Source organism: Aedes albopictus, chromosome 1, assembly GCF_035046485.1.
Source record: "Aedes albopictus strain Foshan chromosome 1, AalbF5, whole genome shotgun sequence".
Lineage (NCBI taxonomy): Eukaryota > Metazoa > Arthropoda > Insecta > Diptera > Culicidae > Aedes > Aedes albopictus.
The window spans coordinates 34,735,444-34,747,246 of NC_085136.1; the positions used below are offsets into that span (position 1 = coordinate 34,735,444).

General features: G+C 40.1%; 2 protein-coding genes across 5 annotated transcripts in view; one reads left to right on the plus strand and one right to left on the minus strand.

Moving 5' to 3' along the window:
* Positions 1–8,059, plus strand: part of LOC115253714 (uncharacterized) — a 74,836-nt gene extending 66,777 nt beyond the window's left edge. The window contains exon 4 of the mRNA XM_029855861.2: positions 6,738–8,059. Coding sequence (XP_029711721.1) covers positions 6,738–6,742 — 5 coding nt within the window. The 3' untranslated portion in view covers positions 6,743–8,059. The remainder of the gene's footprint in view (positions 1–6,737) is intronic.
* The window catches only part of LOC115256839 (coronin-7), an 88,018-nt gene extending 79,707 nt beyond the window's left edge, over positions 1–8,311 (minus strand). For 2 of the 4 annotated variants that reach the window (XM_029855859.2, XM_029855858.2), the window contains exon 1: positions 8,067–8,302. The gene's annotated coding sequence lies outside the window, so the exon portion shown is untranslated. Of the gene's footprint in view, positions 1–8,066 lie in introns of all 4 variants that reach the window. The other 2 variants (XM_029855857.2, XM_029855856.2) reach the window with 2 other exon arrangements.
* Positions 8,312–11,803: the final 3,492 nt, after the last annotated feature.

The following is an 11,803-nucleotide window of genomic DNA, read 5'->3' on the forward strand; positions in this document are numbered from 1 at the left end:
GCGATTATCACTATGCAGCTAAAGCGGCAGATTTCACTTGATTGCATAACTTGTAGGCGTTATCTGATAGATTGACGCTGTGCTTTGAAAGTTGGAAGGAAGGGAAACGGCGTTTCAAGCGTTTCTGGTTTTAGCGATGGGTATGAACATATGAATATACATGAGTTGTATATATAGAGAGGAGACTAATAAAGAAAGTGGATAGAAAGTTATAAAGTAGAAGGAAAGGAACGAGCCAGGGATTGAACTTAGGACCTTCTACTTATGAATCAGAATCGGTAGCCACTAGACCACCAAGCCCGCTCGCCTTCCTAGAATTGCAATGCGCTTCGATGAAAAAAGCAATAATGGAATATTCAGAACTATTATTTCTGGCCACGAGAGCATTACTCATTACATTTCTTAACATGGGTTCCGTTGAAATCCATGGAGATGTTATTGGTTAGTTTGCTATTCTAGCTCAAGAATAGTTTTATCAACTATGGCTACAAGAGGCTTTCAAAAGTAACATTAAGGTCAATAGTTCTTGTTGTCTTTGTAATTTTATGCACTGAACCCTAAGAGATTGTATGCTGATGATTCGGCTGGAGCTCTGCCACCCGGGTCGTAACTTCTAACGTGGAAAATAGGGTTTTGATTGATTATTTAGTCTGAACTCTTTTTGTAGAATATGTCGCTTTTCTATAGCGATAGCGTATTTGGTTTGACAGCGCAGTAAGTTGTTGCTATCGCCATTGAACGCCGGTTGTATAATAGTAGTTTACGCAACAAGGTGCAGAACTCGATTTTTACAGCACTCGTCGTAATTATCCAACGAGGCTTTCCGAAGACAAGCGACATGGATGAGAGTGATAGCTATTCAAAAACCCGGTAAACCCGCGTCGGATCATAACTCGTACCGTCTAATCGCGATGTTGTCTTGCCTACGGAAGTTCTTGGAGAAGATTATTCTCTTTCGACTGGACAAATGGGTTGAATCGAATGGCATGTTGTCAGACACATAATTTGGTTTCCGCCGTTTCTGCAGAGGCAAAGAGACGAACGACTGTCTTGCGTTGCTTACTTCAGAAATTCAGCTTGCCTTTGCTTAAAAACAGCAAATGGGCTCAGTGTTATTGGATATTAAGGGGGCTTTTGATTCAGTTTGTGTCGTGTGTCGATGTTCTTTCCGACAAACTCCACGAAAGTTGCCTTCCTCTAATTTTGAACCACTTTTTGTATAATTTGCTGTTTGAGAAGCAGATGAGTTTTGCTCATGGTGACTTGTCAGTTTCACGAATTAGCTACATGGGTCATGTTTAAGCCCCCTCCTTTACAATTTGTATGTCAGAGGCATAGATGATTGTCTCATGGAAAATTGCACGTAAAGACAGCTTGCGGATGACTGCGTTGTTTTTGTAACGGAATCAAGAGCAGTTGATCTGCAAGGACCATTACAGGATACTTTGGACAATTTGTCTACTTGGGCTCTCAAGCTGGGTATCGAATTCTCTCCGGGGAGATGGCTGTCTTTTCTAAAAAAAAACACAAACCGGCTAAGTTTCCGCTCCATCTGATGGGTAGGACAATCACTCATAGCATGTCTTCTCAATATCTCGGCGTCTGGTTCAACTCCAAACGCATTTGGAGGAAACACATTGTGTATCTGATACAAAAAGGCCAAAAGCGAATCAATTTCATGCGAACTGTTACTGGAACATGGTGGGGAGCGCACTCGGAAGATCTTATCAGGCTATACCAAACAATCACTACTTCATTTTTACCGACAATGTAAGCTCTCTGGAGGCTGTTTGATCAATGAAACTGATGAAGCACTCAGCGTACTTCCTGTATGGAATACGCCAAGTCTTGAGTACTTTGTCCAAACGCTCATACACCATCACCATCACATTGCTCGATTCCGGGCAATGAGAAAGCGGACTCTCTGGCTAAGGTGGGCGCTAGCGAAGGCGTTATTTACCAGCGTCAAATCGCCTTCGACGATTTTTTTGCATTCCCGACTAGAAAATTGTAACAAAAATATATCATAATCCTAACATACCATGATATTTATAACTCATTGTGTTATAATCATGCTCAACATCCTTAGTGTTTTCAAAATACTATAACTCAATTATATCACATTACATTATAAATGTTGTTTGATAACTCATTGTGTTATCATTAAGTTTTGAGTCTTGGATATTTGGAAAAAATGTAACAAAATTGTGTCAAAATTTGATAGAAACTAGTAATCCTGAGGTTAATATTCATATCACATTTTGTTATAATTTTGATATAATTGTAACAAAATAGGTTAAAAACTTGATTAGACCAGTGTACTTTTTGTTACAATTTGAGTTATTTTAACATCATCCTGCATCTAGTTTATAACATAATAAGTTATAGAAAAATATTATAACATCGTAACACAATATGATATAAGCTTGATATAATTGTCTAGTCGGGTTGGCCCTTCAGTAGACCTCGATCAGCTGGCAACACAAATGGAGAGATGGGTAGATGGTTGCACTCTATCATCCCACAGGTGTCGAAGATTCAAAGGTTGGGATTTAGGCCGCGATTTCATTCGTGTGATGTGTCGGCTGAGGTTTAGGGACAAAACGTCGAAAGACCTTACGTCGAAAGACAAAAGGTCGAATGCCAAAACGTCGAAAGGGACAAAACGTCGAAAACGAGTAATCTAAGCAAATAGTGAGTTCTTTATTCTTTTAAAGGAAACCCATTCTTTCACTTGTAACTGCCGATCAGTTCAAAGGGGAGGTATCAGAAGGCCGACTCCAGAGGCACGTTATCCTCCGTTTGGCACATTTGTGCCATTGCCATACATATAAGCCTATTTCATCATTTACCTGAGGGAGAATGGGATAAGGGATCGGAATTAGGAAAGGGAAAGGTGATGAAATAGGAAGGGATACCCTAGAAGAGGGAATGAACGCATAAGCGCAACGAGAGCTCATAGCCCATACCACAACGGGCTTAATCAGTGCCCTGAAAAGGACACTGTGAAACGCATAAGCTTAAAGAGAGCCTATAGCTCATTGGAGATATGACATATATGACATTGAAAGGCACGTCATCGAAAGCATCCTCAATATTCAAGAAATAACCCAAGCAAAAATAACGATTGAGCGAGTCTTTTCTTGAAAACGTATACAACTTTGTGTAAGAGAGTCACTGTGGACATCCCAAATTGGGAGGCATGTGAGTTCACATGAATAGGCATGTTAGCCAGACGAACATCACAGATGGATAATTGACAATGCGTGTCAAGCATTTCAGATAGAACGAGGTAACCAGATAAATCGGAAACTCATTCCTTCTTCGTACATCGCACGCATCCTTTCGGGATAAAACTATAGAGTAATTTCACGCCATGAAAATACCCAATAGAAAACTACAAGAGTTCAAAACATGTTTGAAATACTCAAATCCATCTGGAGAGTAGTAAGACAAACCTCCATTTGCTCCTGGAGATTTGGAGTAAGTAGAGCATTTTAGTGCCCACTAAATCGATTCTATAGCTACAATCCTCGGGGCAGAAACTAGAGATTCGTAGCTATACAAAAGACTGGTTAATCCGTATTTTAAGCTTGAACAGTTGTATAATAAGTAGTATAATAGTTGGATAACAATAAACTTTTCTGCTGATTGATCTTGCCCTGTAGAAATCAAGTAGGGTAAGATAAGGGTCAAGTTTTGCACAGTTCTTAAGATTATTTTTTAAGAAATTGATGTTACGAAATAAGCTTTGCTGGCAAATTGACCATAAATATCAAGTCACACCATATTACAAGAACTGGAGGGATGTCCTTAACAGTTTAACATTGTTTAAAATCACATTTTAATTGTAATTTGATTTGGAAAAAAAAACTATTTTTCTTATCACACTATCATTATGCATCTACGATCCAATTGGGTTCTTTATGCGTAACCAGATTATTACATAATCGGATTCTCCGCCCAAAAATTAGTCGGAATCCCGAATTTTATAATTTTTGGAGTCCGGGAACTATTTTTAAAATGCATTTAAAGTTTGTATAGGGATTTTTTTTTTGTTCGGGTCGAACTGTCATTTTATCGATTAAACTGTCATTCTATCCACGAAAACTTAAAAATGTTTTGTTAGTTTAACCGTCAAACAATGGTATTGAAATCCAGTAAAATCACGTTATACTCAGAAAAATGAGCTCTTTCGATTAGACTACATAAAATTGCAATGTTTTATTCACTAAACAACCCAATTGTTGAACACTGACATAACCTACGATGTTAGCATGACTGTCTATTTGTTTTTTCACTTTACCTAACCGTGCATTCCATGGGGTTTCAAAGGCGTTTCAGGGATGTTGCCAGGAGTGTTACAAAGGGCTTCAGGAAGGTTCCAAGGGTTTTCAATGGGTTTCAAGAGCGTTCCAGAGGGATTCAGAGTGTTAAGGGGTTCCCAGGAGTATTTCAGGGCGTTCCAGAGGAATTTAGGAACGATCCACGAGTTTGCAAGGGATTTCGGAGTTGTTGCAGGGGTATTCTAGGGGGTTGAATGGGTCCCATGTGTATCAGGGGCTTTCAAAGGCGTTCTTTTCTTCAATCGTTTTCGCTTCTCGTTTATTTTTTTGAGAAATTTTTTACATCTAGTCATGTTTAAAACGATTCCAGTCCACTAGAGCTCTTTTTATATGAGAAGCAATTCCCTGTCATTTTAATAAATTGCCACTCAAATAATTGGTCACATAACACGAAAAACCAGGAAAAATTCCGCCATAGTGAACAATTATCGGATGTCGGGTCAAAGTCGGGTCAAATTTTATCAAATGTTGGAACACTGTTGGACCCACATCGGATAACTGTAAGGGTTTGGTAGCCAAAATAAAAACAGGTGAATGATAGGTTGATGTCGGGTTATACGTCATCAATTACGAACAAAGCTTGAATCGTTCAACAGTTAGCGAGAATCGTCCAACATTAGGATGAGCTAGCTTAAGGAAGCGTTCAACATTTGAGTAACAGACTTCCCATACAAATGTTCTATTGTCTCTTAGAAAATGGAATTTAAGGGAATTTAAATTATATTGGGAAGTATACGGAATGAGTGGATATTTTTTAACTAAAGTGGAATTATGCGCGGAAAAATAAACGAAAACAAAAATGCCAGTACTAACCGTTCAACAACTACCCTAGATTATAAAGCTACCGCAGCTGGCAGACTAATGATTTTTACTGAGGCATCAACAATATCCATCTACCCAAGGATAGCTTGGATAAGACACTAGGGCCGTTCAGACTTTAAACATGTCAAAAATTCAAAGCTCCCATATGTTCATTACAATCCTTGGTGCAAAACTAGAGTCCTGTCAAATTTTCAGCCATTTCAGTGGTGATTTAATGGTGGCCCAAAAGCAAAATAGGTTTATATAGGAATTACTATGGAGAATTTTCGAAAAAGGTTCTCCTCGTTGTAGAGCATTACCACATGGATGAAGTCATAGGGTCAAAGCCGAATTGAATTCTTCAGACCTCAATGATGAATGTTGCCGAAGACCGGAACTCATTTCGACAATCGGGTAAAACGTTATTAAACAAATTCTCACTCGCATGCGCATCTTCATACACGATTCCCTTCAAGGTGTGCAAGAAGGTAACACGCATACTATGATTGCGTGTTAAGCATGTCGATCGAGCTGTGGTCTTCTGTTCATGCATGCATGGATGAATATCGATTAATAACTTCTGTCTCGTGAGTCGAAACGAGTTGCGGTCTTCGGCAACATTCACCATTGAGGTCTGAAGAATTCAATTCGGCTTTGACCCTATGACTTCATCCATGTGGTGAAGCTCTACAACGAGGAGAACCTTTTTCGAAAATTCCCCATAGTGATGCCCATATAAACCTATTTTGCTTTTGGGCCACCATTAAATCACCACCGAAATGGATGAAAATTTGGCAGGACTTTAGTTTTGCACCAAGGATTGTAATGAACATATGGGAGCTTTGAATTTTTGACATGTTTAAAGTTTGAACTGCCCTAATAAGACACTGATGATCATCATTTGTTGTTGTTTTTAGAACAATTCTCTTGGCAAGCATACTTTCATTTGGCCTCCTTTTTCAATGATAGGATGATTTACGTGGCTGCGGTAGAACTTGGCGGCTACCTCAGAGTGGAAAATTTTCTAAAGATCCGCAATACCTCCAAATTTGACCAATTTCAAAGTTCAAAGTTCAAAAAAAAGTACAGCAGAATTACAAAGAATATTCCTTATAAGCGAAACAACACCCTCGGTCATTTCGTTTATCACGATTTTCATCCATTCGACTCGTGCTAAAAGCATCGTTTTTTTTTACGTAAATCCTATAAAGATGGTACAAATGAGCAAATCAAAAAAAAAATATGATTGGTCAATAGAGATTTCAGTGTTTTGATTTCATAATTGTAGTTTTCTTAGTTTTGAATCAAAACAAAATGTAGAATTATGTTTTAAGCTTATCAATTCTGTACTAGCCCTGTTATCAGCCAGCAAAATTGAGATATCAGCCAACATATATATACGCACTAGTCGCGAACCCGCCATTGGAACCATTTTATCAGGTACCACACACCGCTAAACGTGAACCCCATTGAGGATTACTCACTCGAAACTGGTTACCACATCATTACCAGTTCTTGGAATACGCCTTCGTTAACTCTCTGTTGATGTCATTTTCATTGATTCGTATGCTTGTTTTCATTCATTTCCAGTTTAATCACGCGACGATGACTGCTATCAAACTTTTTACACCCAACGCGGGACGACGACCCTTCAATCTGACACCAGGATGTAAAAACACCACCCCACCCGCCGCTGGCTGTTCACCATCGCATCGTCGTCGCCACCCCGCCCGTCGATTGCCGCAAAGGTGGGCGGAAGCGGCTTCTTTCTTACCACCGCAGGACTACGTGCTACTATCAAAATATCATTCATCGCGGACGCGGCGGCAGCAGCAGCAGCAGGCTGATGCGAGAGAGACCAATACACGCTTGATCACAGGAGGCCAGGACATCCACACCTTTCACCAACACAAACTAGCACTCGCACACCTCACCAAAAAAACCCAAGTAAGCTATGTGTTTTAAATGTTGCTCCTTTATTATCACCCATCATCACAGAGATCCCTTTTTATGCTCGCTTGCTTGTGCTGGGAATCGGACTTTTTTCCCGTCCACTCTCGCTCGCAATGGGTGTCTGTCTCTCGTTCATCCTTATAGGCGGCTCTGGAGGGCGCCTGAGCGGGACAACGACAAAAAGTCGCACCATGGGACACTTTTGAAAAAAATGTGATGATCAAAACATCTAAGAGCCGAGCCATTAGGTGGTATTTAAGCATATAGGTGTCTTCAGAAGATAAGCTTACAATAATCTTGGTCACTTTTCTGGATATTAACTCTATGGTATGATTCGGATAACTGAAATTTATGCTATCTTTGAAAAGTGCCTCTCAGAATAGCATTCGAAACCAAGGAGGCTTTTTCAAACATGAAAGTGAATAATGAACAAAATGCAGAGACTTGTTCTGAACGTTTTTTTATCACACCTATGTGCTAAAATGGCATCTGTTGGCTCTCATAGATTTTGATCCTCTTTTCTCCAGAATTGACCCACTGTGCGACGGACTGCAAGAGGGAGTGTAGTATCCAGGAATAACCCCCTCGTCGGTGTCGCTCGGTTCAACAAAGAAGCCGCGACCATTGAAAATTTTCCACTCCTTGCACCTTCGATGATCAGCAGCAGACACACATCGATTTCCGTAAAGTCCCATCCGTTTTTCACTGGACACTTTTGGCCATTGAAACATATTCCTTCCCAGCAGAACAGCACTTCCGGCCAAGACGGCCGCACAACACTCCCAATCTTCGTTTTCTTCCTGGTGGGCCCCTTTTTTCCCCATTTAAACAGCCCAAGGGAAACGCCTCAATCCAGCCGTAGCAGCGTCGGCCAAATTTTTCACTTCTCCAAGAACAAGAAAACCGGCCGGTTGTGCCATAATCATAGTAGGCTGTGCGTGGGAGGTTTACCCAAATTCAACTCACTTTCTGACACACGAAGGCTACTACGATCTGCCGCGTCGTCGTCGTCGTATGAACACTGACTCTTCAAGATGTACCAAGTTTTCGATTCGAGTATAAAAAATCTAAGGAAGATGCACACTGAGAGAGCACTCTGCTGAGTTTGATGATGGTTCTAAGTTAGGTTTTCCGCGCGGTCTCCCGGAGGTTTCGATCGGTCATCTACATTTGACGGCGAGCGAAGATGTACTGGTTGGGTTGGTTGGTAGCTTCCTCCAGCTAGCAGTCAACGCAATCGTTGAACAACAGTCGTCGTCATGCAGCATAGGTCTATAGGGCCGTCCGTACTGTGTATTGAGGCGAGGCGTACGACGACGAGAGCGTATAAGCGTTCGTATGTTTGCGTGCGCGGTGTGGATGGGCGCCTCGAGGAGAGCATCGTCAAGCATAGGAAAACACACCTCCCGAATGAGGGAGAGAATTATTGCAAAAAAAAAACATGAGCATAAATTGCGAGGGTATTGGTGTTGTGGTGGTATCGAAGTAGCATAAAATCAAACAAAACACTCCGAGTCTGACCCGCCGCCGGTGTAATGTTTGGGATTGGGTGGGGTAGTGTGCAGTACTAGAATGATGTTTGCTGGAACCTGCTATATGTTGGGAAGTTGACAGATGAGGATTTGTGACGGGATTCAAATGGACTGTTTGGAATATGACCAAAAGATTAACGAAACCTTCATTCCAGAAACACCTGGATTAAGTTCTGGCCTAGACTAATCAACTGTAGCCAGGCCTTGGAATTGATAGGTGTTTTTCTGATGCGAACTTTATAATAACTAAGCGTAAACATTACAAGAAGTAAGGAACGTCGTAAAGTATTTAGAACATCAATATTTGGTCACGAAGATCTACTGTGGTAGCAACACAAGGTCAACTTTTGATTAACTGTGTCTTGGAATGTATGCCATCCAATACCAAGTACCAATGGCTAGCCCAATATGACCTTAGGTGACCTAAAGAAGCATTATTCAGATGCCGCTACTGTGCTCTCTATCAGGCCTGCGTTGCCAGGATTGACAATTCGACATCTGCACTCATCCGTAACGGAGAGTGAATTAATCGTCAGATCTACAACTCATAACAAGTGTAGATACCAAGACTGGGAAACCACTCACTAACATTATTACGATAATGCAAGTCATCCAAACTAACATAGAGTTCAGAACCTCTCGGTTCTATACTCGTAACTGTAGTCATATTTATCCGCTATACAGAATAACGTTTCATAATCAACTATGGTTACTGGAACTGAAGTCTTCAATATATAGAGATATTATTATAAGCGTTCAAGGTCGATCGAACTACATATCATGAAGTTTAGTCACAGACAAACAGACATACCACTCAAATCTCAATCGTCGCACGATTTAACGGTCATTTTGAAAATAAACTGTGGTTCGGACTGTGTTCGCATGTGTCATGGTGACGCTGCTGTTTCTACATAACGTCTCACTTTTGGAGAGAAATGAACGCGACGCCGAACAATGTTTACATAAAATGACTCAATCATGAACCTTTATTCATCTTTCATGAATGGGTAACGCCACGGGGGAGTCGTCACCTGCTAAATCATTACATCGAGCCGAGGGATAGTACACCTGCACGAGTGCTTCGGATTGTGCATTATAGAGGGTGCTAGTGTGATGCCTAACGATGTTTTCGAAACAAATTTATTCTAAGTAGTATGTCTGTTTGTCTGTGGTTTAGTCCTTTAGGCAGTTGTTACAGTATTATATAGTCGCTATGATATCTGACACCACATATCCAACTATTAACTATTACCCTCTTGGATTTGTACGAACCATTCCAAAACTTGTTTGGAATGTTCCAGATCATCCAAACTACTCCGAGGAGCAGAACTTCACATCTACACGCATAACAGTACAGATATACCTCGATTTAGTAGACATTTCAATTTTCAAAATGTCTATAAAATCGAAAAATACATAAAATCGGAGCACTTTTTTTTTGTTTTTAGTTAAATTGTATACTAAATATACCAAAACATATAAATACTGCATGAAAACTGAGTTTTCGATAAAAGGCTCGGAGTTCAAAAAAATCATTCAGGGATTATTTTGAAAATGTCTCCGAGGATTGACCCTAGAATTCCTTTACGAACAGCTTCAAAAAATTTCCTTTACGAATTGGTTCAGAAATTTATACAGAGATGCCTTCTGAAATTCCTTCGTAAACTTAGAAATTCGTGACAAGCACTTGATAGAGCGTGGTCACTGGTTGTGCTGTATTTGCCGAACGATCTTTCTGTACGAGTAGTGTAGGTTTCTACCGCTATTTGCTCGGTCGCCTTTTGTTGCAGTTCTGCGGTGTTAGATAAAAGTGAACCCAGAATCACAGAGAAACAGACGTCACACTCTCATTGATTCCCATCGATCCCCTTTTTAACGGTTGATTCAAATCTAGATTGAGTTTAAATAAGGGTGAAAGTAACATGAGAGAGTTCTCTTCATCGACTCTCTTTTCTGCAAATTAAAGTGACAAGATGCAAATTCAATCGAACTTTTTTACACTTAGACGCTAGATTGCATCGCAACCTTGCGATTTCTGACCAAAAAGTTCAACGACACTTGCATCTTGTCACTTTAATTTGAAGAAGAGAAAGTCGATGAAGAGAACTCTCTCATGTTACTTTCGCCCTTATTTAAACTCAATCTAGAAATATTCAGTAGTAGGTCGTTTGACCAATTGCGACGCCGATATCGATTTTACTCCTGTTTGACGTTTGCTCACTACCGCCATCTAGTGGTGGCTTGACCAAACACAGTACGCTTAGCACTGGGCGAAATTCTTCTAAAAAATCTTTCTAAAAAAATCTCCCGGATTCTTTCAAAAAATCTTCCATGAATTAATTTGGAAATTTTCTTCACTGATTCGTTCAGAAATTCCTCATATTGATGATGATGATGATGATTGTGTACCCACCATCAGCGCAAGGATTACCTATGGCTGCAGAGTCATACCGGAATGGAATGATCTACCTGATGGTTTGTTGTAGCAGGGTAAGCTAAATTCACTGGAGACCTTCGTTCAGAAATTCCTCAATTCTACAAATTCCACAAATAATTCTGTCAAAGCATTTTGCATGATTCACTTCTGAAATTCCTCCATTTTTTCCCCAAAAAATTATCCATCAATTTGAGTAGAAATCCCTTTAGGGATCCGTTCAGAGATTCCTTCACAACTTTCTTTAGGCATTTATTCAGAAAATTATCCAGAGGTTCCTTTGATAAAACTCTCAGCGCTGACTTCAGAAAGTATTCCGGAGTTTTTCAGAAAATGTTTCAAAAGTTTTTTTAAAAAATTGTACTGGGGTTACTTTGGAACAGTGGCGAATCCCTAACCCCAAATCTACCTGTTCAACGAATGTAAATTCTTGAATTTTCTCAACAAACTGGCTTGTAATTTGTAGAAAATGACGAGAATAGCCGTTTCCGTCCATTTGCAATTTGATTCTGATCCTGAATCTTCCGCAATTGCAAGTTTTAGGGTCGATGAACAGGTAAAAAGTGAGGTTACGAGACGCCACTGCTTTGGAAATTCTTCCAAGGACTCCACCAGAAATTCCCACAGCTACTTTTCTCCAGAAATTCCACAAGAGATTCCTCCAGAAGTTTCACAAAGAGTTGTGTATGAGTTTCTGCGGAACCTTCTACATGGATTTAAAAAAAAAAATCGTTTTT